General features: G+C 45.1%; 1 protein-coding gene across 4 annotated transcripts in view; it reads left to right on the forward strand.

The window, feature by feature from the left end:
* The window catches only part of EFR3A (EFR3 homolog A), a 77,585-nt gene that overhangs the window by 22,321 nt on the left and 30,801 nt on the right, over positions 1 to 24,463 (forward strand). For all 4 annotated transcript variants that reach the window (XM_081204506.1, XM_081204507.1, XM_081204505.1 and 1 more), the window contains exons 5-10: positions 2,075 to 2,225; positions 4,739 to 4,860; positions 15,515 to 15,664; positions 18,282 to 18,419; positions 20,175 to 20,253; positions 23,308 to 23,443. In XM_081204506.1, the coding sequence (XP_081060632.1) occupies positions 2,075 to 2,225; positions 4,739 to 4,860; positions 15,515 to 15,664; positions 18,282 to 18,419; positions 20,175 to 20,253; positions 23,308 to 23,443 (776 nt within the window). The remainder of the gene's footprint in view (positions 1 to 2,074; positions 2,226 to 4,738; positions 4,861 to 15,514; positions 15,665 to 18,281; positions 18,420 to 20,174; positions 20,254 to 23,307; positions 23,444 to 24,463) is intronic.

Genomic DNA, 24,463 nt, shown 5'->3' on the forward strand with positions numbered 1-24,463 from the left:
GGAACTTTTTGCTGGAACTAACCTGATATCAAGGGACGTGGGTGGTGCTGTGGGTTAAACCACAGAGCCTAGGACTTGCCGATCTGAAGGTCGGCGGTTTGAATCCCCATGACGGGGTGAGCTCCCATTGTTCGGTCCCTGCTCCTGCCAACCTAGCAGTTCGAAAGCACATCAAAGTGCAAGTAGATAAATAGGTAGCGCTCCGGCAGGAAGGTAAACGGTGTTTCTGTACACTGCTCTGGTTTGCCAGAAGTGGCTTAGTCATGCTGGCCACATGACCCGGAAGCTGCACACTGGCTCCCTCAGACAATAAAGCAAGATGAGCGCCGCAACCCCAGAGTCGGTCACGACTGGACCTAATGGTCAGGGGCCCCTTTACCTTTACCTTTAACCTGATATCAGAAGCCTGTCCTCGGAGGAACAGAAGCTTTGTAGGGCTAGAAGTTTTCATTTTCCTTTGTCTTAGGCCAAACTTACACACTGGGTGTCCAGCTGTCGTTTCAGCATGGCAATATTCACTACGATCCACTTGACACAGTGATCACGAATCTAAGAATCTGAACTGGGCAGCGTTCAAAGTGTGGTTGCAGTCAGGGAGAAAATGAGATGGTTTCATTTCACATTAGGCCCTGCTTGAAATTAGCCTGTGGTCCATTCACCATCTTTATAACTGTTCAGCAATGTGCTCCCGAGCTTGAATGATTGCATTCACACTTAGATGTAATTGCGAGCCATTATCAGTTGTTACTGTGAAAAGGACAGTGTTTTCTGTAAGCGACCTCAAGAACATATTACTCCTGAAGTGAGGTGAAGTTGAGTTAGGTGCCATCCCACCTCTTTTGTGATAGGTCTGGACCCGTCCCGCTTCTTATGAGCCTGATTCCGTCTTCTAGCCTTGCCCAGGATAAAGCTATTTGTGGAGCTGAGTGTGGCAGAGGGTTCCTCTTTCTTCGAAGGCCAAAGCCCAACAGAGGCTTTGCCAGCCTCTCCTTGCTCCACAAACAGCTCTGGTCCAGGTCAAAGGATTTTTCAAAATGTGGGTGCAACCCTACACAGCGTAGTATCCTTCGTACACCCATTGAAAAGAATTGGGGTGGTTTTAAGTCCACCTAAAAAGAAGGCTGGTGCTGTGGGTTAAACCACAGAGCCTAGGACTTGCCAATCAGAAGGTTGGCAGTTTGAATCCCCATGATGGGGTGAGCTCCCGTTGCTCGGTCCCTGCTCCTGCCAACCTAGCAGTTCGAAAGCACTGCAAGTGCAAGTAGATAAATAGGTACTGCTCCGGCGGGGAAGTAAACGGCGTTTCCGTGCGCTGCTCTGGTTCGCCAGAAGCAGCTTAGTCATGCTGGCCACATAATAATAATAATAATAATAATAATAATAATAATAATAATAATAATAATAATTTATTATTTATACCCCGCCCATCTGGCTGGGCCTCCCCAGCCACTCTGGGCGGCTTCCATAAAAACCAAAAATACAATAAAATATCACACGTTAAAAACTTCCCTGAACAGGGCTGAACAGATGATCCGGAAGCTGTACGCCGGCTCCCTAGGCCAATAAAGCGAGATGAGTGCTGCAACCCCAAAGTCGGCCATGACTGGACCTAATGGTCAGGGGTCCCCTTTACCCCCTATATACCTTAAAGTTACAAAGTTATTCCGATGAACAGGTTAAATAGAAACTGTTGCAGGAGACTAAGAGCCAAAGGCAGCATGGCTCCCAGCAGAGCCAACGGATTGGGCCTGGTGGATTGGACTGGAAGGCTTGCTTTGTTGAAAGACCCAGCCTCTCTTAGGAGGGGGGGGGGGCAAAAAGGTTTGAAATACTGCTTTATAAGCTATTCCAAACCAGGTTGCCTCTTCCCTCCTCCCCTGGAGGATACAGCAGTGCATCTAGAACGAGGGTGCTAGGAATGTAACTAAGCCTAGCGTGAAAGGAGGCCCCATGGAACGTAGCAGGACTTCCTTTCAGATAAATATGCATAGGAATAGACAAATATAGCTTATTTGTTTTCCTGAGTGCATGCGCTGCCTGACACCTGTGGATCTTTGCTTGCCTGTTCTCTCAGATACGTTTTAATTGCCATGGAAGCCCTGGACCAGCTTCTGATGGCCTGCCGCTCGCAGAGCATCAAACCGTTTGTCGAGAGCTTCCTTCATATGGTAGCTAAGCTGCTGGAGTCTGGAGAGCCAAAGCTGCAAGTCCTGGGGACCAATTCAGTGAGTAAACCAAAGTTCAGCTGAGCAGGGACCGCGGGAGCAGCGTAAACACTTTCAGTTCCTCTTTTGATGGCTGTAACAAAAGAGGGAAGCATCCTTACAGTTTTGATATCCCCTAGCAGGCAGGCAGAGATGACTAAGGACGATGAAGAACTCCAATGGAGTTCACATTTAAAAGTGAACTTACCTAATTTCAAAACAGTACACAAACTAAAACCCAGCCCTCCTCTGAAATTTGCACTTCTCTGAATTTTGCAGCGCTTTAGTAATGTGTGCAAAAATACATATACACGGGTAAGGTATGTTTCCGAGCACAATTCACAAGTGCTGACCTTTAAAGCCCTAAATGGTCTCTGTCAAGTATACCTGAAGGAACATCTCCACCCCCCATCGTTCTGCCTGGACTGAGCAGAATTGAGGTCTAGCGTCAAGGGCCTTCTGTCGCTTCCCTCACTGCGAGAAGCAAAGCTACAGGGAACCAGGCAGAGGGCCTTCTCGGTGGTGGGGCCCACCCTGTGGAACGTCCTCCCATCTACCTGAATTTTAGAAGACATCTGAAGGCAGCCCTGTTCAGGGAAGTTTTTAATGTGTGACATTTTGATGTATTTTTAATCTTTGTTGGAAGCTGCCCCGGGTGGCTTGGGGAAACCCAGCCAGATGGGCAGGGTACAAATAATAAATTATTATTATAAAGTGTGCATATAAATGAATATATTGCTGAAGATAACATAAGTATATATTAAGGGAAATTGCTTTGTATATCAGGCAGAATTTCACGCAAGTATGTGTACATTAGGAGAATATAAGACGAGCCCGTGGCTCATCTCTTCCATCATCCTTGTTCTCACAGTGACCACCCAGATCCCTGTGGGAAATTTGTGGAAGCAGAGCTTTGCCATCATGGCTCCATGAATTTGCCCAATCATCTTTTAAAGCCATCCGAGTTGGTGGCTTTCCCTACGTCTTGTGGGAGGGTGTTCCACAGTTTAACTATGAACAAATAATTTCTTTTATCTGTCTTTAATCCTCCAACATTCATCTTTATTGGATGGCTACAAGATCTAGTGTTTTGAGAGAGGGAGAAGAACTTTTTTCTCTAAAAATGCCATACATAATTTTATACATCTCTGTCATGTCACCTCTTGCTCTTGTTTTCTCTAAACTTTAAAAAGTCATAGAATCATAGAATCATAGAATCATAGAGTTGGAAGAGACCACAAGGGCCATCGAGTCCAACCCCCTGCCAAGCAGGAAACACCATCAGAGCACTCCTGACATATGGTTGTCAAGCCTCTGCTTAAAGACCTCCAAAGTAGGAGACTCCACCACACTCCTTGGCAGCAAATTCCACTGTCGAACAGCTCTTACTGTCAGGAAGTTCTTCCTAATGTTTAGGTGGAATCTTCTTTCTTGTAGTTTGGCTCCATTGCTCCGTGTCCGCTTCTCTGGAGCAGCAGAAAACAACCTTTCTCCCTCCTCTATGTGACATCCTTTTATATATTTGAACATGGCTATCATATCACCCCTTAACCTCCTCTTCTCCAGGCTAAACATGCCCAGCTCCCTTAGCCGTTCCTCATAAGGCATCGTTTCCAGTCCTTTGACCATTTTGGTTGCCCTCCTCTTAGTCCTTAGCGCTGCAGCCTTATCTTACAGGGGAGTTGCTCTATCTCCTTAATAATTTTGGCTGCCTTTTTTCTGAGAAATTAGCACTGAAAGGTTGGTGAATTTCCATGAGAACTGAAGTTAAGACTGGGGGAAAAAAAGAGTACCCGAGAGAAGCCAAATTTGCCAATCCCTATTTCAGGTGAACTTTTGTTGAGAAAGAGGGAAGAAATGTCTGTCCCTCAAATATGTTGGATATAATACGTGCATTAAACACATCATAGTACCTCCCTAACTCTAGCAAATGTTGAAAATGGATGTATTTTGAGTTTCATTCTCCTCAGGTGATGTGATGTAGTTCTAAAATCTGTGCAAGCCTTCTCCATAGCAACACAAAAGATTCTACAGTCATAAGGAGGAAGGAGCTATTCTGAGATATCATAAATTATTTTCAATTCCTAACTTTTCAGGTGAATCAGGTTTCAAATTGGCCTCGTGCCTTGGCTACAGCAGAAGGTACATTCACTGGAAATAAAGTAAACTTGATATTTCTAAGAATGTGCGCAGAGATAATTTGCTCCCTGAAAGTAGAACCTTGCCTGGATATTTATGGAAAGGCTGAATTTAACGTGGTGACTTTCAAAGCAAAGTTTTCACATCTTAACTTCAAGATTTTAGGGGGTTGGTAAAACAAAGTTCTGCCCTGTGCCTGTAGCAAAGTTAAGAAAAACAAGTTTGGTAGCTGCCTCTGATTAAGTGCACATCCAAGTTGATCTTGGTCTTTCAGTGTAACACCAAAAGGGACGTATGCTTTAAGCCAGGAAAGTAGGCAATAAACTGTTATCTCTTTCAAGTATTACATCTGACCATAAACCAATCATGTATTCTCTTCCTTCTGATTTCCCTAGTTTGTTAAATTCGCAAACATTGAGGAAGATACTCCTTCATACCACAGGCGCTATGACTTCTTTGTTTCCCAGTTCAGTGCCATGTGTCATTCTTACCACGAGGATCCAGAAGTACAAAATGAGTAAGTAACCAGATATGTGTACATGGCCGGATTTAGGTTTGATGAGGCCCTAAGCTACTGAAGGTAATGAGGCCCTTTATATATCCAGCTGTCCTTTGTCAACAACAAATTGTCGCTGTTTTTGTGTGTGTTGAATATATGCTATATGGTAATTTATGGACCTAATAGGTATCTGAAGCCATTTGCCCATGTTGCCATGCAACCAGTCCATGCAGAATGTAGGCACCCTATATATAGAAATGAACAAACCAGTGATATTTTAGGGAGCAGGCTAGCAGGTGGGGCCCATTACTTACATCACAGTTACATCACAGGAACCTACACAACACAAAACACTGTTGCAGTATGTAGGTTTTATTTTATTTGTTTTTATCTTATATTTTGGAAATGTACATCCATGTTTTCTTCCCTTTACATTTGGGGGGGGGGCATGAGAGTGGGCCCCTAAGCTATAGCTTGTTTAGCTTATACATAAATCTGGCACTGTGTGAGTATTTGCTTCAAGTCCTCTTCCTTGGGCCAGTTCTGGCATCCTGGCTTGTTCACTTCTGCCCACTCACAGGGAGGTCTAAAATGAGCGTCTGTTTGCAGGATTGTAAAAAGCTTTGCAGCCCAAAGCTAATAAAATGGTGTTCAATCAGATACGACAAATTACTGACTCGGTAAACTAAAAGCAATAAATTTGTTGCTGCGATGGTACAATTAATATTCCATAAGTTGATTGGGCTACATACCAGGGAAAAAACCTTCTCAAAGAAGCTGCCTGAATATTAGGATGCTAAATTCCTGCCTAATTTCAGCTGGTAACTAATTTAAGAAGGCTGGAACTGCAACACAAAAAGGCCAATTTGCTAGTAATACTCAGCCGTCCTCTGGGATACGCGATGACTCTTGTCAATGTCCCATCTGAGGAGCAGAGTTTCTGGGCAGGGAAATATGGGACAAGGCAGTCCCTTAAATTCTCAGATATTTTTCATGGAAGCTCTAGACTTGCCAGAAGTATGTTTCTTAATTGGGATTGTATCCTTGTCAAAACAGCTGGCTGACTGTTGTACTCGCTTCTCCTTAGAGGAGAGGAGTCAGAAGCTAAATTGTCTTGAAAATTTCCGTGAACTGCTTTCATTTGAAGCCTCTACTCGAGATCAACTGAGGGCTTGTCAGAGGAGAAGGGGGGAGCCCAGGTTTTTCTGCTCCTTCCCCACAGGAAATGAGTCACCAGCCTGCCCCGCAATGTCCCTTGTTGTCAGTCTGATTCACATGACCTCAATTCATCCCTAAATGTTTTTCACGTTGCAGTCAAAGTTGGCATTGCCCTGACAGAGCAGATGCTGTCCAAAATGGCCGCATGATAGCCTGGTTCCCCCCACTTTTGCCTCTCTAGTTCAATGTATGTCATGATTATTACTTTTTTGTGACACCAGAAAATATATATACCGTATTTTTTGCTCTATAAGACTCACTTTTTCCCTCCTAAAAAGTAAGGGAAAATTTGTGTGAGTTTTATGGAACGAATGCAGGCTGCGCAGCTATCCCAGAAGCCAGAACAGCAAGAGGGATTGCTGCTTTCACTGTGCAGCGATCCCTCTTGCTGTTCTGGCTTCTGAGATTCAGAATATTTCCCCCCCTTGTTTTCCTCCTCCAAAAACTAGGTGTGTCTTGTGGTCTGGTGCGTCTTATAGAGCAAAAAATACGGTATATTGTGAAGTTGTAGCTGTCTGTCCCTGTTCAAAATGGTTGCCCCATAGTCTGCAATAACACTACCCACTCTTCCGTAGCCACCTCAGCATTCTCACCATTTAATTCTGCAGTGTGCATATTCCAGACTGTCAAGATTATATAGGAGGAGGGGGAAATCTCAAACCTATGTTTTGCTACCATTGCACCCGCCTTAAATGGGTCTTTATCACCAAGCCAAGAAACCTTTTTACAGACCCTCGCAAGTGTCCCTATTTTCCAGGGACAGTCCTGGATTTACAGAAGCTGTCCCAGTTTCTGATTTGATCCCAGAATACCCCACTTTTCCTTGGGACGTCCCTGTTTTCATCGGAGAAATGGTGGAGGGTATAGAGTTATACGACCCCAGAGCCAAGGAGATAAGTAATTATACAACCTTTAGAAGACATGTGAAGGCAGCCCTGTATAGGGAAGCTTTTTAATCATGTTTAGGGAAACTAAGGCCCGGGGGCCGGATCTGGCCCAATCGCCTTCTAAATCTGGCCCGCGGATGGTCCAGGAATCAGCGTGTTTTTACATGAGTAGAATGTGCCCTTTTATTTAAAATGCATCTCTGGGTTATTTGTGGGGCATAGGAATTCGTTTATTTTTTCCCTTCAAAATATAGTCTGGCCCCCCACAAGGACTGAGGGACAGTGGACCGGCCCCCTGCTGAAAAAGTTTGCTAGCCCCTGTTTTAAATGTTTATTGTTTTGTTATGTTTTTATATAATGGAGGTTGCCCAGAGTGGCTGGGGCAACCCAATCAGATGGGCAGGGTATTATTATTATTATTATTATTATTATTATTATTGTTATTGTTATTGTTATTGTTATTGTTATTGTTATGGGATAGGATACAGTGGTACCCCGCAAGACGAATGCCTCGCAAGACGGAAAACCCGCAAGACGAAAGGGTTTTCTGTTTTGGAGGCGCTTCGCAAGACGAATTTCCCTATGGGCTTGCTTCGCAAGACGAAAGCCCATAGGGAAATCTCCGGGGACCTCTTTTAAATGCTGGTGGTGGGGAGCAAAGCCTTCCCCCCCTCCGGCCTTCAGAAGAGGTCCAGGAAGGCCGGTGGGGGCCGAAAGGCTTTGCTCCCCACCGCCAGCATTTTAAAAGCAGTCCGGGATAGCAGGGAAGCGCTTCCCGCTATCGCGGACGGCTTTTGAAGGCAGGCGGGGGGGAGCAAAGACTTTCACCCCCTGCCTGCCTTCAGAAGAGGTCCAGGACCTCTTCTGAAGGCGGGCGGGGGGCAAAAGTCTTTGCTCCCCCCTGCCTGCCTTCCCGGATGGCTTTTGAAGGCAGGCGGGGGGGCAAAGACTTTCGCCCCCCGTCCGCCTTCAGAAGAGGTCCAGGACCTCTTCTGAAGGCGGGCGGGGGGCGGAAGTCTTTGTCCCCCCTGCCTGCCTTCCCAGGGGCTTTTACATCGCCCCGGACAGCGGAGAAGTCCTCCGCTGTCCTGGGCGATTTTAAAATGCCGCCCGCCAGCATTTTAAGATCGCCCCGGACAGCGGAGAAGTCCTCCGCTGTCCCAGGGTTTTTTAAAATGCTGGGGGTGGGAAGAAAAGCCCTTGTCCCCCCCCAGCCTTCAGAAGAGGTCCGGGGACAGACTGTCCCCGGACCTGGTCTGAAGGCGGTTTCCCTAGGAACGCATTAATTGATTTTCAATGCATTCCTATGGGAAACCGTGCATCGCAAGACGAAAAACTCGCAAGAAGAAAAAACTTGCGGAACGAATTAATTTCGTCTTGCGAGGCACCACTGTATACCTATTTTCATTGGAAAAATGTTAGAGGATGTGTTTTTATCACAAATAGTTTGTTTCTTGAAGGAAGCAATCTATGTAAGCATATTGCATTCGCCTCAGTCCTGTTTCCGATCTCACGTTCGAGAAGGCTGGAGCTGCAGCACAGATTATTCCAGAAAGTTCTGACAGATTTTCAGGTGCTCCCCACCCTCCTGTCAGCTGCAGGGGCCTAGGCGTCCTCACTCAATTCGTTTCTGATTCAAATTGTCTCCAGTGTCAGCCTTCCATCTGAAACACTGTTTCTATTCATAAACATTCATCTTATGGCAATCTCTTTTCCTAAAATAAACTGCTGTGGGTCATGTGTCGGCGTTTTTAATCTCCGGAGCTAGAATTCTGAATGTAGCTTTGGAAAGCAGACTTGTTAAGGGTACATGCAGTTATAAAATACCTCAAACAGCAGTGTACTGACTTACCGCAGAGGAAATTCACAAATGAATAAAGTAAGATGGATTATGTATGTTTCACCCTGCAGTTTGCTCATGTCCTTTTAGTGACTTGCGCGCAAATAATTATTGCATCTCGATTTTAAGATAATGTATCATGTGAAACCTCAAACAACAAGAGTCTTATGGCACCTTTAGAGAGCAATGCTTGCAGCCAACTAAGTCCTACACAGAGTAGAACCATCGATATTAAAGGAATTCTTCCTGTTCGTTAATTTTAGTCTATCTAGCCTGAGGCTACGGTGTTAACAAATGAATGGGACTCTAGTCTTTAAAATGCCACAATATTCTTTGATGCTTTTGCTGCAGTGGGAAATGTGCTCAGCTAGAAGGACTATTTTGGATTTATATGAATGTATGATTTACCATCCTATTTATTTTATATCTTAAACGTATATCTGTGAAATGGATCTTGCACAAATGAAGTAAGGCACAAATGTTAGAAGAGAAAACCGAAATATTGTTTGTGTTCCTGTACAATGAAGTTGTTACTCTGGTCTTTAGCTCCCTCTAGTGAAAATATGGGTGGTTTTTTGTTTTGTTTTTTGCACAAAAGAAAGGTAAGAATGATCTTTCTGAGGCCTTGTTTACGGTACTTAAGTTCAGTAGCTCACGTGAATTGCACTGAGGCAGGCCTAAATGCCAATGTTTGTTTCTTATTAAATTTATATCTCACCACCCTTACCTCAAATTCTGTCACGCTGAAAAATGGCTTGGAGCAACATGACCCAAACCTTACGATTCTCTTCAGAGGCCATACTTCAAATGTCCCTGATTAGAGAACCTTTTCAGTGGTAGCTCCCTCACTGTTGGGCTAATCTCATCCAGCAGTTTTTTCCTCACCTTCCTAGGGGACCTTTTTAAGCTTTCTAAATAAATTGTGCTCTTTTTCTGATCAGAAGGTCGGCGGTTCGAATCCCCACGACGGAGTGAGCTCCTGTTGCTTGGTCCCAGCTCCTGCCAACCTAGCAGTTCGAAAGCACGTCAAAGTGCAAGTAGATAAATAGGTACTGCTCCGGCGGGAAGGTAAACGGCGTTTCTGTGCACTGCTCTGGTTCGCCAGAAGCGGCTTAGTCATGCTGGCCACATGACCCAGAAGCTGTACACCGGCTCCCTCGGCCAATAAAGCGAGATGAGCACGCAACCCCAGAGTCGGCCACAACTGGACCTAATGGTCAGGGGTCCCTTTACCTTTACCTTTAACCTCATCTCTTAATCTTAACCATCGCAACACTGCCCCTAATAACCGCCAGCACTCATGAAAACCACAACGCAGAGAATCAAAACCCTCCACCAGTCAGAACATGCCAGCAGATACTCAAATAATTAATACCAGTAGAATGCTTAAATTACATTAAAACGGTGTTAAAATGGCATTTTAAAGCCTGGGAGAATAAAGGCCTCACACGAATGTGGGCATCTTTTTAAGGCAAGCGTTCCACAGCTGGATGCTGGAGGTCATTTTCCTTGTTGCAAATTTTATCATGAGGAGGCACATAGAGCTCTTGTAAGTGATTGTAGGGCTCAGGTATGTATTTATGGGAAGAGACAATCCTTTAGCTGTTGAGGCCCCAATCTGTACAGGACTTTTTAGTTGAAAACCAATGCAGTGGTACCTTGGTTTACGAACTTAATCCATACCAGAAGTCCATTCTTAAACCAAAGCGTGCTTTCCCATAGCAGCGGGGGACCCAATTTATAAATGGAGCACACTCGACAGGAAGTGGAACAGTGTTCTGCTTCCAAGGCAAAGTTCACAAACCAAAACACCTACTTCCGTGTTTGCAACATTCTTAATCCATGTTGTTCATTAACCAAGCTGTTCTTAAACCAAGATACCACTGTAATTTGGATTGGGCCCAGAAATGTATCAGGAGCCAACGAAGGCTCCAAAGAGTGGAATATGTCCGTACCACATAATGTTCATATCACATAAGCCAAATGCTACCCAAAAAAGGAGAGGTGAGGTCTCTATAACTATCCTGGCAGATCTTCCAGAGAGAGCCTAACACACTTCTCAGCCTATATAAGGCTTCATTGGGCTCAAACTCATTGCTGAGGAAACATCTCAGGTGGCTTCCTCAGCAGGGCCAAGTGGAGTTGTCCATGGTCCTGAACGCTTTCTGCCTGACACGGACTTTGATTTCTTTTTGTTTCCTCAGCAAACCTTATACTCCCATAGAACTTCCCCCAATGGCTATGACAACATTGTCTCATACTGAATGTAAAAAAACTGTGTGGGGGAAAGACTCTTATGAATTGAAAGGGGAGACGTTGTATGTACTTTTCCTTGTTTATTTGTTTGTTCTGCTTCCAAGGCAAAGTTCACAAACCAATATGTTTTGTATTACGGGGGGGGGGGAATCTTTTAATAAAAACTAATTTAAAAAAGAAATAAAGACCAGGACCTGGTATAAGGTCACTTCCTGTGTTCCTACTATACTAGTGTGAGGAAACTTGCAGAAGTTTATATTCAGGTTGCAGATAAAGTAAAAACGAATCCTAATGTAATGAATCCAGTAGAATGAAAAGCAACTAATAAAACACTTTTATGTTGGGAGTGTGCTCGTGGACTTGAATGAAGCTGTGGAAGAGCAAATCCTTATAATTATTTGCAGTCGGCCATAAAATTGTCAATGTGTAGCTTTCGTTGCTAACTCAGAATGATAGCTCTCGTTTGGATCACGCAGCATGTATGAAATAAGGCTTGAACAAAGTCATTATAAATCCTCTTTTTCTTCCCTGAGCGGGATTGCAACTGACAAGAAAGTTGCTCTTGGAGAATTTCAAGTAGGCAGCTGTGCCCAACAAGCACCGTATGTTCGCTTGCCTTTTAAATTACAATTTAAACTGACATTAAAGGTCTTCACCGGCTGATAATTCCACCCCACCCCACATGCAAAGTCCAATTACACCGAACTTTCTCACCTGTGGTAGAGTTATCTCCCTTTGCGGAATCTCTTGACTCCGAATTACCAAAGAACGGGCTTGTCACTTGCAAACAAGTTATTATATTTCTTCAGGGGGAAATATGATTTTTTTGCACACATGACCTTTCCAGATCAGGTGGTATTTTGCGAAGTTTGTTCTCAGCATTGGGCATGGGACTGATGCCCCTTTAGAGGTTGTTGGGACTCATAGAAACATAGAGTTGGAATAGACCACAAGGGCCATCGAGTCCAACCCCCTGCCAAGCAGGAAACACCATCAGAGCACTCCTGACATATGGTTGTCAAGCCTCTGCTTAAAGACCTCCAAAGTAGGAGACTCCACCACACTCCTTGGTAGCAAATTCCACTGTCGAACAGCTCTTACTGTCAGGAAGTTCTTCCTAATGTTTAGGTGGAATCTTCTTTCTTGTAGTTTGGATCCATTGCTCCGTGTCCGCTTCTCTGGAGCAGCAGAAAACAACCTTTCTCCCTCCTCTATGTGACATCCTTTTATATATTTGAACATGGCTATCATATCACCCCTTAACCTCCTCTTCTCCAGGCTAAACATGCCCAGCTCCCTTAGCCGTTCCTCATAAGGCATCGTTTCCAGGCCTTTGACCATTTTGGTTGCCCTCCTCTGGACACGTCAGTTTGTCAGTGTCCTTCTTGAACTGTGGTGCCCAGAACTGGACACAGTACTCCAGGTGAGGTCTGACCAGAGCAGAATACAGTGGCACTATTACTTCCCTTGATCTAGATGCTATACTCCTATTGATGCAGCCCAGAATTGCATTGGCTTTTTTAGCTGCCGCGTCACACTGTTGGCTCATGTCAAGTTTGTGGTCAACCAATACTCCTAGATCCTTTTCACATGTACTGCTCTCAAGCCAGGTGTCATCCATCTTGTATTTGTGCCTCTCATTTTTTTTGCCCAAGTGCAATACTTTACATTTCTCCCTGTTAAAGTTCATCTTGTTTGTTTTGGCCCAGTTCTCTAATCTGTCAAGGTCATTTTGAAGTGTGATCCTGTCCTCTGGGGTGTTAGCCACCCCTCCCAGTTTGGTGTCACCTGCAAATTTGATCAGGATGCCCTTGAGTCCATCATCCAAGTCGTTGATAAAGATGTTGAATAAGACCAGGCCCAAGACAGAACCCTGTGGCACCCCACTAGTCACTCTTCTCCAGGATGAAGAGGAACCATTGATGAGCACCCTTTGGGTTCGGTCAGTCAGCCAGTTACAAATCCACTGAGTGGTAGCATAGTCAAGACCGCATTTTACCAGCTTCTTTACAAGAATATCATGGGGCACCTTGTCAAATGCCTTGCTGAAATCAAGGTAGGCTACATCCACTGCGTTCCTTTCATCTACCAGGCTTGTAATTCTGTCAAAAAATGAGATCAGGTTCGTCTGACATGACTTATTTTTCAGAAATCCATTCTGACTATTGGTGATCACAGCATTCCTTTCTAGGTGCTCACAGACTGTTTGCTTAATGATCTGCTCCAGAATCTTCCCTGGTATTGATGTCAGACTGACTGGGCGACTCCCATCACCTGTGACCATTGGGCCACGCTGCCTGGGGTGGATAGGAGTTGGAGTCCATCAGCACCCAGAGGGTTCTCCATCCCTGTCCCTAATAGCACCTTACTTTAGTTTTGAGGGACGTGGGTGGAGCTGTGGGTTAAACCACAGAGCCTAGGGCTTGCCGATCAGAAGGTCGGCAGTTCGAATCCCCGCGATGGGGTGAGCTCTCGTTGCTCGGTCCCTGCTCTTGCCAACCTAGCAGTTCGAAAGCACGTCAAAGTGCAAGAAGATAAATAGGTACCGCTCCAGCGGGAAGGTTTCCGTGCGCTGCTCTGGTTCGCCAGAAGCGGCTTAGTCATGTTGGCCACATGACCCCGAAGTTGTACGCCAGCTCCCTCAGCCAATAAAGCGGGATGAGCATCACAACCCCAGAGTCGGCCACGACTAGACCTAATGGTCGGGGGTCCCTTTACCTTTTAGTGCTACTTCTGATACCCAAGCCTTCCTTGGAGATATGAGCAGATATCTAGCACCCTGTTCCTTCATCCCAGGCATCCCCAACTTGCGGCCCTCCAGATGTTTTGGCCTACAACTCCCATGATCCCTAGCTAACAGGACCAGTGGTCAGGGATGATGGGAATTGTAGTTCGGAGGGCCGAAGGTTGGAGGTGCCTGCTTTAGTCTTTTGTGGTTCCTTTTCTGAATTCCAGTTTAACAAATGGAATTCCTAAAATCAATTCTGTGCAATTTGCCTTGGCCTTCTTGCTCCTCCAGGTCATCTTTGCCTTCCCTGTGAATTGCTAATGTGCATCTAAACCAAGGCAAGAAAGCAATCTGGATGTGCATTGTTTAACTCAGCGGTTCTCAACCTGTGGGTCCCCAGGTGTTGTTGGACTACAACTCCCATCATCCCTGAGCTCTGGCCTTGCTAGCTGGGGGTGATGGGAGTTGTAGTTCAACAACATCTGGGGACCCACAGGTTGAGAAAGGCTGGTTTAACTGGTGTATACCTGCAGCCCTAGTCATTGCTGAAGTTACACACTATAATAGGTTTCATAGAACTGTTTTAATGATCCCATCAGTGGTACTGCTTTATCAGTGCACTGGCAGTGAAGCCTTGTTTGTTTGTTCGTATATTTTAGTTTTGGCCTCATATCCTGCCCATCATCTCAATATTGTCCCCACTCCAGGGCAGGTAGCAGGGGATAGAATGCAAATATTTTAAAAACCAATTCCAGTAACAATGTAATTAGCTTGTTCACAGTATAACTGTCAAGGAATGCAGTCTTAAACAGCCTGTATTAAAAGACATGTCTTCAGCTGGTTTCTAAAACAGCATCATCTTGGCACCAGCTAACATGTTATGCAATAAATGCACACAATGTGTTACTGTACTCTCTTGGTCACATTGTGCTGCAAGCTGTATGCATTTGTGCAGAGGATTACATCGAATCACAGAATTATCAAATTGGAAGGAACCCCAAGGGTCATCTAGTCCAGGCATAGCCAACCTTCAGCCCTCCACATGTTTTGGACTACAATTCCCATCATCCCTGACCACTGGTCCTCTTAGCTAGGGATGATGGGAGTTGTAGTCCCAAAAACATCTGGAGGGCTGAGTTTGAGGAAGCCTGGTGTATACATATTATCAGGAGGTCCATTCTGCAAATTTTAGGAACCAGGCCTTCAGTGTGGTGGCACCTACTCTTTTGACTTCCCAGCACCTAAGTGCAAGACAAGAATTCTCTGCTGACTTTTTGTGCTTACTGAGGACGTTCCTCTTCCAAGAAACCTTCTAAGTTATCTTTCTGTATTGGAATTTTAGAAAAGGTGTTTCTATTGTTTTATTACTTGTTTGCTGCCCTGGGCTCCTTTAGAAGGTAGGGAAGGAAGCGTCATAAATAGGCATGCCATACGTCAGGAAATTTCCTGACATGTCCTGGTTTTTGGGTGTCGGGGTGAATTTTGATGGACTGGCAAAATGTCAGGGAGTGCAAACAGCTCAAAAAGCTTAAAATCACTACTTTTGGGTTTCCCCAAATTAGCTCTATAATTTTGGGGTCTTCCTCAAAAAAAAAAAAAAAAAGGCTGAATAATTTTTTGGGTGCCAGGAATTTTTACTTTTTGGAAGTATGGCAACCCTAGTAATAAATTCAATGCAAAAGTGATTGAATGAGCGGATCATATTGTTGTTAGCTTCAGCCTTGCTTTGCTGTCTTCCTCTAGGATCCGAATTGCCGGAATCAGGGGCATTCAGGGTGTGGTTCGCAAGACTGTTAATGACGAGCTGCAGGCAACCATATGGGAGCCTCAGAACATGGACAAGATAGTGCCCTCCCTGCTGTTCAATATGCACAAGATTGAAGATGTTGACAGGTGTGTAAGTGCATGCTCATTAAATCCTATTTTATTTATTTGAAAAATAAAAATAAAAATGTATATACCACCAAATATCATGGTGGCAGGCCTGGATTTAGGTTTGATGAGGCCCTAAGCTACTGAAGGTAATGGGGCCCTTTATATATCCAGCCGTCAACAACAAATGGTCGCTGTTTTTTGTGTTGAATATATGATATATGGTAATTTATGGACTAAATAGATATCTAAAGCCATTTGCCATGCAACCAGTCCATGCAGAATGTAGGCACCCTATATATAGAAATGAGCAAACCAGTGATATTTTAGGGAACAGGCTAGCAGGTGGGGCCCATTACTTACATCATAGGAGCCTATACAACACAAAACACCATTGCTGTATGTAGGTTTTATTTTATTTTTATCTTATATTTTGGAAATGCACATCCAGGTTTTTTTTCCTTTAAATTTTTTTGGGGCCCCCAAGAGAGTGGGGCCCTAAGCTATAGCTTGTTTAGCTTATACATAAATCTGGCACTGGTCAGAGATGATGGGAACTGTAGTCGAAAAACATCTGGAGACTCAAGTTTGGGAAACCCTGATCTAAGATATAGCAGGTGGCAAACTGTGAAATGACATCTTTAGTGGTGGTTCCAGGCATGCAAATGGGACCCACATTTTTATCTTTACTGTGCCCTGTAAAACTGTTTTTCTTCTGCTTATTATTCTCCTGTACTCTTAAGATATTAATTGCTTTTAGCTCTGCAAGCGTTGTCAATATTTTTCTGGGCTTGCATTTTTATTCTGGCGAGTGTGTCTAATGTAAGCTGCCCTAGAAGCATGAACAAACTGCTGCTCATACACTTCTAAAATAAAATGATTAAACTTAAATGGTTCTCAGTCTCAGCTTTTCAGTTCCAAAGACAATCGTGGGTCTTGCTAGAGTTGGAGCCAGACGATTTTTTGAACCCCGCTACCCAAAGTGTGGTTGTCATAGTTCAGTACTGAAAAACAAGGGAGGAAATGTATTTAGTACAGAAGATTTAGTGGAGGGGATGAGTTGTGGCAGAGTATTGGTTAATGTTGAATTGGATGTTTGGTTGCTTTTACCCACAGGGTCGTGAAAGATAAATTCAGCCTGTTTAAAAGCCCCTTTCAGGTGATGGTTAATTGTGCCTGTGTTGACCTGGGTCAGTGCATTCCGACAAATGCAGTTACAACCCTTCCTGCAATTGGGAACCCCATTATAGCACATGCATGCATCCTCTAAAAACTGAGAGAAGCTACACTTTCCTCACAAGTATTCCTATGCAAATGTGTAGAGATTTAATTAGCTGATTGATTACAATTCAGGCAGTGGATCAACTAAGGCTTTCAAAATTGGTAATAAAAACAGAAATACGTGAGTTAAATTTTAACTCAACCGCTTTGAAATCTTTGTTTGGACGTTGCAAATACTCCACCCGAAAAGGCTAATTTCACACGATCGACCCTCTGGATGCACGTATAATAAAGAGCTTGAAAACAGTGTTTATGGATTGTTGAACTGTTGGCCTCATACAGTGCAAGCAATAAGTTTCTCGTCTCATTTTCCTTTTGGATATTATGACTCTTTGCATATGGAGGCATTGCAGAGAGAAGCATCTTGAAGAGTGGGCGGAATAAGCAGATGGTGGAGGCAGATGGCCGTGTGTAGGAGAAAATAGTATCTGCAGCCCCACAGCGGAGGGATGGAAACACTTTTTCCACTTAAGGAAGAAGAAAACTTTAGGGTTGTTGTTTTCGTTCTTTCTTTTGGCAGCGATGTGATGCTGCGTGTCTTCTTAAAAAACAGCCACTCACAACAGTGGATGCCCTGGTTTGATGAATTGCATTAATCATAATTAAGCATTGTGGCTATCACACAGGGTCCCCGGACGTTTCACCGTCTATTGATCCCTGTGCCACCACTTTATTTCTCGCTGCCACTACCCAGGCCATACGTGGTACAATACTGAGTCCAGTCAGGGTTAAATTGGAACATAAACTTCTTTTTATTTATTGCAGTTTAACAAGCGTGTGGTTTCATAGACGGTATCGGTCAATTACATTCATGGGGTGCCTATCCAGACCTATAACTTCTGCTACCTGATCTCACCCACTAAACCACCTCTCAGATATTTACTTGTCTTCCTAGCTCCTAACTGTTCCTGACTCAGCTTATTTCACTACACTAACTCAACCTCCCCACAGACTCTATCCCAATTCACTCCCACTCCATCCAACCACCCAACTCCCAACGAACTCCCCCTTTGCCCCTCCCAGAGTTGGTTTTATAGTCCCCCTGACTCCACCCCCCTGGGTTCTGATTGGGTAACCTGTTTAACTATTTCACCTCCAGCACTCTCATATGTTAACCTCACAAGCATATCATGGAATCACAGAATTGTAAAGTTGGCAGGGACTCCTTCTTCTAGGCCATACCGGTCCAGCCTGCACAACAGTGTTGGAAGCTGTGTGTGACATGTACCTCTCGAGTTGTTTGTGTTTGTGTGCCCATTCGTGGTTGATGACTTGGAAAGATGACTTTGTTGGGCACAACCATGCATGCATACGCGTGAATTTAAAATAACTTAGAGGGCATATGGTTTTGTTTCAGTCGGATCTGCCCCTCTTCGTCAGCCTCGGGAGGGGAAAAAGAGGAAAACCCCTCTGCGCTGTCTGAGAATTGTTTCAGGGAACTTCTCGGCCGAGCAACGTACGGCAACATGAACCATGCTGTCAGGCCGGTTTTCAAGTGAGTAGGAGATCTGTTTGTTTGTGTGTGTGTGTGTAAAAAGAAAGAAAAAGAAAAGGCATCTGCAGTGTCACATTTGGGACTGCACAAAAAGAAGCTGATGTGCAGAAACCTATGGGTCACAGCTGTTCTCTTGGGGGACACTGCGGGTGGACCATTCCCCCCGCCCCCAAAAAACAAAATAAAGAAGTTCAGTTGTCCTCTTGAATCAGAGCCAGAAGCTTACACCCAGTCATGTGAGTAGCTGCCCCAGTTTGGGATGCGGGAGAAATTCCAAGTACCGTATTTTTCGCTCTATAGGACGCACTTTTTCCCCTCCAAAAATTAAGGGGAAATGTGTGTGCATCCTATGGAGCAAATGCAGGCTCCTTGGCTTCAGCGATAGCAACGCGAAGCCTCTGAAGCGCAGAGGGAGCGCTCCCTCCACGCTCCGGAGGCATCACGTTGCTTTCGCTGAAGCCTAGAGAGCGAGAGGGGTCGGTGCGCACTGACCCATCTTGCTCTCCAGGCTTCAGGGATAGCCACCTGAAGCCTTCAGAGCACAGCGCGAGTTCCCGCTGCGCTCTGCAGGCTTCGGGTTCCTTTTGCTGAAGCCAGGAGAGCAAGACTCCCCTGGCTTCAGCAAAAGGAACCCGAAGCCTGCAGAGCGCAGCGGGAACTCGCGCTGTGCTCCGAAGGCTTCAGGGATCTTTGAGGCTGGTAGAGGGGGAAAGCAGCGCTCCCCCCCGCCCGCCCCAAAGAGCAGGTTGAAAGGAACCCAAAGCCCCCGGAGTGCAGCGGGAACTCCCGCCGCCCTCCTGAGGCTTCGGGTTGCCTTCACTGAAGCCTGGAGAGCGAGAGGGGTCAGTGCGTGCCGGCCCCCTCTCGCTCTCCAGGCTTCCAAGGTAGCCGCCTGAAGCCTCCAGAGCACAGCGGGAACTCCTGTTGCACTCCGGAGGTTTCGGGTTGCCTTCACTGAAAGCGACTGAGCGCACCTTGAACGCACTGAACACACCTTGTTTTAGATGGGGAAAACAAGGGAAAAAAATTCTCCCCCTCTCTGCGCAGCGCCCTTCAGCGAAGCGGGAGGAGAAATGGAAGGGGCTGAGCAGAGAGGGGGAGAATTTTTTTCCCCTTGTTCTCCCCCTCTAAAACAAGGTGCGTCCTATGGTCGAGTGCGTCCTATAGAACGAAAAATACGGTACTTTGTATTTCAATGTTTGTCTATTCAAATTGCGCTTCTTGAAAATAATATGTGAACTCAACCACATCAGCCTTTCTAAACGTGCTCTCCTGCAAATTCTGCAATGCCGTTCTCCAACCAAATTATGTGACTATAAAAATACATAATGACAGAGAACGACTTGCCAAAAGGTGCAACATATTAACGTAATGATTTCAAAAATGGGTACGTTAGGCAGAATTGCAAACAAAACCTGCGTATTAGGAGAAATATGCACGGCGATGCTTTCGATTTTTTTATGAGGCCTTAAAAAAATAAAGCAAACTGATGCAAAAATGTAGAGAAGTGAATTGAAGATTAGAAAAGCGAGAAATTGTCTGAAATTGGCATATGCATTGATCCACAGTTGCAGCACAGTGGTTTGTAGGACTCGGTCATAAGATGTGTTCACTGCTGTCATATAATTGCTCACATTTAGGAATAACTTGATAATGTTTAGGTCCTATTTGCTCTGAGCACAATGCAAAACAATGTTTGGATTAGGGGTAGTTTCTGTTTAATTTAATTTATTATATTATACTTTATCTTCTTAGACATTTAGACCACCACAGACTGTGGGACCCCAACGAATTTGCTGTCGCCATTTTCAAAATCATCATGTACTCAATACAGGTAAGGTTTATTTCTCTAACTCTGTCATTTGAAGCAAAACCCAAGGAGGCAGATGTTCTTTGATGACAATCACTCATTGTTTAAATAACAGAAGGCCCCAAAACGCTACCAAATCCCTTCTCCTTCTGAGAAAATGTCAGACACTTACACATTAACTTGGTGCTCCAGAGATAGTTGTTACGTCCCCCCCCCCCGATCTGAAACATTTGGCTCCCAAGAAAGGCATCTGTGTTCATCTTCATAAGCAGCAAATTGTCTTTTAAACAGATACTTGACATCTGTGTTGAAATCTCTTTTAGACACTTGACTTTCTTCTCCAACCCGAATCCCCAGTTGTTTAAGTAAAATTTTTGCATAGTTGCACAATGCGTGAGCAACTGGAATAATAGAATAATAGAACTGTTGAGTTGGAAAGGACCCCCAAAAGTCGTCTATAATAATAATTTATTATTTGTACCCTGCCCATGTGGCTGGGTTTCCCCAGCTACTCTGGGTGGCTTCCAACAAAGATTAAAAATACATTAAAATGTCACACATTAAAAACTTCCCTGAAAAGGGCTGCCTTCAGATGTCTTCTAAAAGTCTGGTAGTTCTTCTCTTTGACATCGGGTGGGAGGGCGTTCCACAGGGTGGGTGCCACTACCGAGAAGGCCCTCTGCCTGGTTCGCTGTAGTTTTGCTTCTCGCAGTGAGGGAACCGCCAGAAGGCCCTCAGCACTGGGCCTCAGTGTCCGGGCAGAACGATGAGGGTAGAGACGCTCCTTCAGGTATACTGGGCCGAGGCCGTTTAGTCCAGCCCTCTGCAATGCAGGAATCTCAACATACAACCAGTCCTTGAGAACTCTCTGTGTCACAGTGAGTCAGTGCACCTGGCTGTTAACCAGAAGGTTGGAGCTTTGAGCCCACCCAGGGATGGCTGTGGGCCAGATTGCTGCATTGGATTGCACCCAGGGTCCTTTCCAGCTCTACAGTCCCATGATTCTAAGTGTATGGAGCCTGTGGTAGCTTCAAAATGTAAACGGATTATCTCCTAACTGGGATGGAATCCTGCAAGCGCATAGACTTGTTCCTGAAGGATTCATACTCAAAGGCCTGTCCATGACCTGTGGCCGCCAAGAGGGCCGACATGGAGTCCTGCACGCTTTCACTGTGCACCCCTGCTCCCTCCGGACACGGCAACGTCCTCTGTGCCCTCCTTGGCTGGCTTAGCAGACTAATCGCAGCGGCAGAAGCTAAGCAGTGTGTGGGTAATAAAGAGTCAGACTTGACGCAGCTTGTCTTGCTTATCTCCAAGACTTTATTCATGCAGTAAAACAGCTCATAAATCTCCTGGTGAGAGAGCGGACATTTCTCTCGCCTTCCCTCCAAGCAAAAAACACAGACTGAAACACTCAGAGTAAAACCACTCCCCGAATGTGTCTGTAACCACGCCTCAAGAAAGAGACGTCATTCAGAACATCACTCAGAACTCTTTAACCCTGTAAGTTCTGAATCCCTTAACAAGGCCTACCTATGGGTTGGCAAAACTGGCTGCTGCAGGCCCCAGGGACACGGACACACACACACCTATGGTGGTGCACCACTGCTGTCACAATGAGATCTAATGTGGCTGAAGCTTCTGCTCCTTCATGCACCACAATGTGTGTGAAAGTCTTTTTCTGTCCGTCCCCCCCGGGAGGTGGGATGATGATACAGTTATTTGACAAGGGCACAAGGGACCCTATGCATGATGGATACCGTTCAGTTTCGTGGCACATATAAATGGGTTTGGTTTCAATATTTAAAGCCCTAAATGTCCAGCTCCGAGGGCCTTCTGGCAGTTCCCTCACTGCAAGAAGTGAGGTTGCAGGGAACCAGGCAGAGGGCCTTCTATCTGAATTTTAGAAGACATCTGAAGGCAGCCCTGTTTTTAATGTTTGATGTTTTATCGTGTTTTTAATATTCTGTTGGGAGGCGCCCAGTGTGGCTGGGGAAACCCAGCCAGATGGGTGGGGTTTATTATTATTATTATTATTATTATTATTATTATTATTATTATTAGGCCAGAGTCCATAATTCTTTATTGACTGCATCTTTCCACATGATCCCATCCCCTTTGGTGGGTTAACATCACATTTGGAGGAATATCAGGGACTGCCTTATGCTGAGCGAGACCATTGGACCGTTAGATCAATATTGTCTACACTGGCTCTACAGGGTTTTTCCTCAGCCCTACCTGAAGATGCCAAGAACTGAACCTGAGACTTTCTGCCTGCAAAGCAGATTCTCCACCGCTGAGCTATGGTCCTCCCCCAAGATCTTGCTCTGGGTATCAACTTCTCTTGAACCCAGTTTTGCTGAAGCCCATCATATAATTATGTTGCACCAATGGCAGACTTTGGTAATCTGGGTAATCTGGTTCCTTGTGTGAGGATAAAATTTGGTGGCCTCAAGTGGATCTCCTCAATTATGGATCTTCTGAATTTTGCACCTCTTCAGATCAACACCTTTTGTGGGAGAACAGCCTGCACCACCCTAAATCTGGCGCTGGTTGCACATTTTCATCTGCTTGCTGAACCCTTTATATTTACCGTATTTTTTGCTCTATAAGACTCACATTTTCCCTCCTAAAAAGTAAGGGGAAATGTGTGTGCATCTTATGGAGTGAATGCAGGCTGCGCAGCTATCCCAGAAGCCGGAACAGCAAGAGGGATTGCTGCTTTTGCTGCGCAGCGATCCCTCTTGTTGTTCTGGCTTCTGAGATTCAGAATATTTTTTTTCTTGTTTTCCTCCTCCAAAAACTAGGTGTGTCTTATGGTCTAGTGCATCTTATAGAGCGAAAAATACGCTAGTTAATATGTGGGGGCCTAAACTATCTATCTATCATCTATCTATCTATCTATCTAGGAGTGGGGCAAGGGAGTAGAGATCTTTGTGCACAGCAGGTAAATCATTGTCAACACCAGTTAAGTGTTTCCTCGGGCAGTTTGCATGAGAAAGAGCAGTTGGAATTAAAGATCACAGGAAGCAGCTTTTAATTTACAATTGAAACCGACAAGTATTTTTTGATTTCTAGGCGCAGTACTCTCATCACGTGATACAGGAAATTCTGGCACACCTAGATTCTCGCAGGAGAGATTTTCCCCGAGTCCGAGCAGGTATCATCCAGGCCCTTTTGCAAGCAGTGGCCATTGCTGCGAAAGGTTCCATAGGTAAGTGCCATGCTATGAGCATATCTGGGCGGGATTGGACACTAATTCTTCATCATGTTTAGAGGAGCAAGTCTGCACCTGCTCAAGGGCCCCGTTCATATCCATGTGGAAACAGGATGTGTGTTGTGATTGTGATGAAATAGAGCAGGGGTGTCCAACAGGCCTATCGCGATCTACTGGTAGATCTCCGGTAGGTTTTGGTAGATCGCGGTTGATTGTTGGTTAATAATAATAATAATAATAATAATAATAATAATAATAATAATAATAATTTATTTATACCCCACCCATCTGGCTGGGTTTCCCCAGCCATTCTGGGCTGCTTCCAAAAAAATATTAAAATACAGTGGTCTGTTAAACATTAAAAGCTTCCCTAAACAGGGCTGCCTTCAGATGTCTTCTGAATGTCTGGTAGTTGTTTTTCTCTTTGACATCTGGTGGGAGGGCATTCCACAGGGCAGATGCCACTACCGAGAAGGCCCTTTGCCTGGTTCCCTGTAACTTAGCTTCTCTCAATGAGGGAACCACCAGAAGGCCCTCGGCACTGGATCTCATTATCCGGGCAAAAGGATGAAGGTGGAGACACTCCTTCAGGTATTCCCCTTTCCTCAGTGGTGGTAAAACAGAATTGGGCCCCACCTCCTCGGCCCGCCCTCCATTGTTGCAGGATCTCCAGAACGGAACACAGAGCTTTTGCAGTGAGGCTGATTGTTTCCTTAGTGATCTTTTGGTGAGTGACTCTCCACCTTTCTCCCAGTGTGGTGTAGTGGTTAAGAGCAGTGGACTCGTAATCTGGTGAACCGGGTTCGCTTCCCCGCTCCTCCACATGCAGCTGCTGGGTGACCTTGGGCTAGTCACACTTCTCTGAAGTCTCTCAGCCTCACTCACCTCACAGAGTGTTTGTTGTGGGGGAGGAAGGGAAAGGAGAATGTTAGCCGCTTTGAGACTCCTTAGGGTAGTGATAAAGCTGGATAACAAGTCCAAACTCCTCCTCCTCCTCCTCCTCCTAAAAAAGCTCAG

Source organism: Podarcis bocagei, assembly GCF_964188305.1.
Source record: "Podarcis bocagei genome assembly, chromosome: 8".
In the NCBI taxonomy this organism is placed as follows: Eukaryota; Metazoa; Chordata; class Lepidosauria; order Squamata; family Lacertidae; genus Podarcis; species Podarcis bocagei.